The sequence below is a fragment of the Micropterus dolomieu genome, linkage group LG17, assembly GCF_021292245.1.
Source record: "Micropterus dolomieu isolate WLL.071019.BEF.003 ecotype Adirondacks linkage group LG17, ASM2129224v1, whole genome shotgun sequence".
Taxonomy (NCBI): Eukaryota; Metazoa; Chordata; class Actinopteri; order Centrarchiformes; family Centrarchidae; genus Micropterus; species Micropterus dolomieu.
Genome location: NC_060166.1, coordinates 19204217 through 19209589, shown reverse-complemented (window position 1 = coordinate 19209589; position 5373 = coordinate 19204217). Strand labels below are relative to the sequence as shown.

The 5373-nt window shown below is 39.5% G+C and overlaps 1 protein-coding gene across 1 annotated transcript in view; it reads right to left on the bottom strand.

Moving 5' to 3' along the window:
- The window catches only part of LOC123986093 (cytoplasmic dynein 2 heavy chain 1-like), a 76566-nt gene that overhangs the window by 51457 nt on the left and 19736 nt on the right, over nucleotides 1-5373 (bottom strand). The window contains exon 22 of the mRNA XM_046074174.1: nucleotides 3223-3321. Within this exon, the coding sequence (XP_045930130.1) occupies nucleotides 3223-3321 (99 nt within the window). The remainder of the gene's footprint in view (nucleotides 1-3222; nucleotides 3322-5373) is intronic.

The following is a 5373-nucleotide window of genomic DNA, read 5'->3' as shown; positions in this document are numbered from 1 at the left end:
CATGGCATTTCTTTTCATATTTATGCTGATGACACACAAATATACTTGCCCGTCAGATCCACAGACCCTGGAATGCTGAGTTCACTTAACAACTGCCTTTGTGAAGTTAAAAAATGGATGTCAAATAATTTCCTCCAGCTGAACTCAGACAAAACAGAAATCCTGGTCATTGGGTCCCAGCAGATGGCAAATCAAATATTGCCATCTGCTGGTTCCCTAGTAAATCACATTAAGCCTGTGGCAAAGAACCTTGGTGTTTGGTTTGATAGTAATTTAAATTTCGAGCAGCACACCACAAAGCTTGTTCAATCATGTTTTTATCAACTTAGAAATATAGCAAAAATCCGATCTATGTTAACTTTTAAGGACACCGAGACCATTTTACACGCCTTCATCTCATCACGCCTGGATTATTGCAACAGCCTTTTCACCCGTTTAACCAAAAAATCTATTGATCGACTCCAGACTGTCCAGAACTCAGCTGCCAGGCTTTTAACCAGAACTAAGAAATATGACCTCATTACTCCTATTTTAGCTTCATTACACTGGCTCCCAGTATGTTTTAGAATTGACTTTAAAATTCTATTGATCACTTTTAAAGCTCTTCATGGCCTCTCGCCTTGTTATATTTCTGAACTTTTAGTCCCACACACACCAGCACGTACCTTGAGATCCTCGGGCAGAGGTCTGTTGTCTGTTCCAGAGTCTCGACTGAAAACTAAAGGGGACAGAGCGTTTGCTGTCAGGGCCCCGAGGCTCTGGAACAGGCTGCCCGAGGAAATCAGGTCAGCTGAGTCAGTGAACTCTTTTAAGTCCTTTCTTAAAACATACTTTTAAAGGAGAGCCTTTCCCGATCTTATTTGATTTGATTTTATCCCTTTTATTTTATTCTATTTTACTAATTTTATATTTATCTTAAACGTGTATTTTAGTCTTTTCAATGTTTTCATGCTTTTATCTTGTATTGTTTTTGTATTATTGTCTTTACACTTGTTAAAGCACTTTGTAATTTGTTTTTGAAAAGTGCTCTACAAATAAAGATTATTATTATTATTATTATTATTACCCTGCCTTTCGCCCGATGTAAGCTGGGATTGGCTCCAGCCCCCCGCGACCCTGTACGCAGGATAAGCGGTTGACGATGGATGGATGGATGGATGGATTATTATTATTATTACCCTGCCTTTCGCCCGATGTAAGATGGGATTGGCTCCAGCCCCCCACGACCCTGTACGCAGGATAAGCGGTTGAGGATGGATGGATGGATGGATGGATGGCTGGAGTTATTATTAACACTAGCTATCAGGCACTTACAAATCCTCATATGGATTCTCTTTTGGTCCATGTTAGGTCAATTTGTGAAAAAACAGAGGGGGGGTTGAAATGTGTTTTTGTTTTTTTTTCATGAAACACACACACACACACACACACACACACACACACACACACACACACACACACACACACACATTTCGGCCATGCAGGTGAACAGTGGATTGATTGCAAAGTATAACCACCACAGTATGAGAAAAAGATTTACTGCCACTGTTACTTTTTTAAGTAATGAAAATGTTACATCGCGATGCAGAGTTGCAGTGAAAACATAGAAAAGACAGGTGCATGCGGTGTTTAACTGAAGCAGTGAGTGGGTAAGGGGAAAGAGACTGGATTTAAAAGCCGTCCCTTTCAAGAGTGTCGCTGAGTGAAATGGAACCCTGTAGGCTGTGACTTCAGGCATGTTCACTAGTGTAACGGGGCACTGGGTTGCTTGTCATCATTGAAACAGATAATCAGATTGTGATGTTTATTTCAGCTTCAGTAATAGATACATCGCTCTAGGAGAGACGTTTTTATATACAGTCTATGGGAGAGGCACAATTCCACCCTTTATGGGATCATATTTAAGTGTTACAGTAGCAGGTAGATTATAATATGTAGCACTCTACTAATTGGAGGATGCATCATAAAGCCAATAATACAAAACGAACAAGCAGCAGTCAATACAGAGTCGAATACAGTAATAAACACAACTGAGATCATGTTCACAGATGCGGTCTCAACCTAAGGTAAGTCAATATTGTCCTGCACCATAGTGGCTGCCTGGTGGAAAAGTGCAGACATTCTGTCATAATGTTGCAGCATAGTTAATTAGGCAACTGTGTGTTATTTTTATGATTTAAAATAATGGTTGTTGGTAAATAATTAGTGACCCCCTACTTATGGGAGATCAGCTGCAATTGGTTCCCACATAACTATCCTCTTTGCTCTTGAAAAGGGACGGCTTGTGCATAACTTTGCAGTGTTGCAGTGTAGTTTTAGTTTAATTCAAATGTGAGAGTGTATTGTTGCGATCTCTTGAATGCTATAAAAAGGCTATGCTGTGTAGCTGGGGGTTAAGTTTGGGAACCGCTGCTTTATAGGAAAGTGTTTATGAATATTTAATACGTGGCTGTATTTTATCTTCCCACTCTTTCCATTTTCCAATTTTAAGATTATTTTATTTCTCAGTGTTATCCTGTTGTTTGATCCTTGTGTTGTTTTTATTTTTTTTGGTTTTTAGCTCTGTTTTTCTTTTGTAAAGCATTTATAACCTCATTATTAATTGTATTATTATTATTATACACAGTATATACATATTATTATGTATGCCTGACAGTGAAAATAACAAACTGGGATAAAATAAATAATATACAGAGAACAAATCAAAACAGCAAAGTACAGCAATTAAATATATTTATACATACACACACAGACCAGTAGACACAGTAGACACACAGAAGACAAAGGACATATTCAATCTTCTTAAGAGCATCATGTCACAAAATCTAAATTACTGCTTTAATGGTATAGTAAATAATGACACTAATGTTGCAATTACTAACTAGTAATTATGAAGCAATGAGTAATACAGTCCAACACTGATTAATGTGATCATATCATTTGTTAAACGACTAGACAGATAGAGGAGAAAGGTGAAGGCGGCTTAATCATACACTCAGTCAAACAGTGGCAGCAACTACATGATAAGGGTATACATAATGAAATTCAAATAGACTGGATTCATCAGACTTCAAATAAATGTTAGACAGAAATTGCTTTACATACTTCTACAGACATAAGTTATCTCACTCATAGGTTAGGTTTAGGGTTGATTGATTTGAACATATCACCAGCATGCATGTGTGTGAAGCTGTGTTTCCTTAATATAGTGAGTGTGTTTACCTGTTGGTTGATAACCTCTAGTCTGTGCTGTTTGAGATGTGTACATAGCCACTCTGTAGCTCGGGATGACGGGTCGATCAGGAATGGACAGGCCACACTCTGAGTATAGAACAATGACAAAGGACTGGGTTTCAGGTTATGTTGATTTCGAACAGAGGCTAGGTAACTGAGGAAAAGGAGGTGTGTGTGTGTAGTCAGTCCTGTCTCATTGCTGTCATGCTTATCGACCCTGGGATCACTCCTATCCCAGGTAAAGAAATAAAGTCCACCTCTCCCCTTTCATCCTGTGCTCTTCCCTTTCATGGTGTCTTGCTCAAGGATTCTCTTTCTCAAACCTGTTTGTCTGTCTTTCCCTCAAGCCTTTTCTTACTCTGCATACTGATAGAAGTAACCCTGGTCTCTTTTATCTGTTGCTTTTGTGTGTGTGTCACCGCAATTTCCTGTACACACTGTGGCATCACAAGGGGACATGTAGTAGAGGGCTGCAACATTCCCGGACAGGATCTGCTGCCACATCATAAAATGGCCGCCATTGCACACACTACCTCTCCAGCATGCCTCACCACTCATGCAGGTGTAGGTGCTTAAAGGATAATTTTGGACATCATGGAAAGGATCTCTACCAGTGACTCCTGATGACACCCTTTGTTTTTAACGAGGGAGAGGAGTTTGTTGTGTATGTAGAAGATTTCCTAACTTTACTCCAACACAACAAACTCCTCTCTCGCGTTTCCACCGGCATCTTTCTACAACAACTCACCTCTCACGAGATTTCAGAGTGAGAATTTCCCCTGAGCGAGACTTCTGTTTCTTGTTAAAAACAAAGGGTGTCACAGGGAGTCACTTCAACTTCTATAGAACCTTCTATTTTTTTTTTTTACTGTTTTACCAGTTATATTACATTCCCCCACCCAAGCCTGCTCTGGGGACATCTCATGACATTACATCACGCATAAACACAAACTTGTAGGGGGAGACACACACAGAGACAATGGGAGAGTACACTACTAATACTAACTGAGGGGCTATAAGGATGAATTATGGAACACCTTACCTGTAACTTTAGCGCATTGATCTTAAGGCAGCAATGGTAAAACAACAGACAAACACAATACAGACAAATGGAGGGCATATGAATGGTAATGAGGGCAGAATTTTTGATATTACCAATAATATGGAGATTGGTTGTTACAAGTAAATGCTGTAGTTATATTGTACTTTTGATGTCGTTTTAAAAGGTGATTACATTGCTTTAATGAAATAGATCCTTCTGTGTCAAAGCAGATTTGTAATAAAGGGAATTAAAACAAAAGGGAGAGACAAAACAAGATTTGACAGAGATGCCCATCAATGTCTAACCTGTAGTATGACAAGTGCGTTCTCCATGGAGAGATCATCAGACGGCAGCCCTTGACTCTTCCAGATCAACTGCTCACTCTCCGTGCACAGGAATGACCGTAAATCAAACTCTGATACAAAAACAAACACGACACAAAAGCACATGCGTATTTGTTGCCTTTTATATTTGTTTACTCAAAAGAGAGTTGGTAATTTTAATCAAACCTCAGACACCTCAGTTACTGGACACTTCAACAACCACTTGACAAGTCCCAATTCAACAATAGTGTATAATAGGGCTGACCCCGAATAGTCGAAGATCCGATGCAGTGAAATAAGGATCATGCCATTTTGGCAATATGGGGGTGCCCAACGTCTGATTTTACATAGAACTACCAGTTTTCTCCCAGTAAGTTAATATACAGCCTATTACAATATACATTTCAACATTTAATGCCATAAATAAATATGTAAAAAGAATAAAACTTTCAATAAATGGTTTTGAAGTGCATGAATAAATCCAAAATTGTAACCCTAACCCTGGGTCGTCAGTGCGCATGTGTAGGCGTATGTGTGCAGTGGCAGTGGAGGAACGTTTGTTAAAGAGACCGAGCCCCAGCTTCACGGTGTTGTGCCGAGTTGTTCGCACCTCGTGGGACTTTTGGATAATTTATCACCGTTGATGAATCACATAAAGAATATTTTTATCGTTTTTAAATAGCCAGCTACTTGAAATAGACCCACGGGGAACTGCAACGCGCATGCAGTTGTCGGCAGCACAACACGGTGAATGACAGGGGAGAGAGAGAGAGA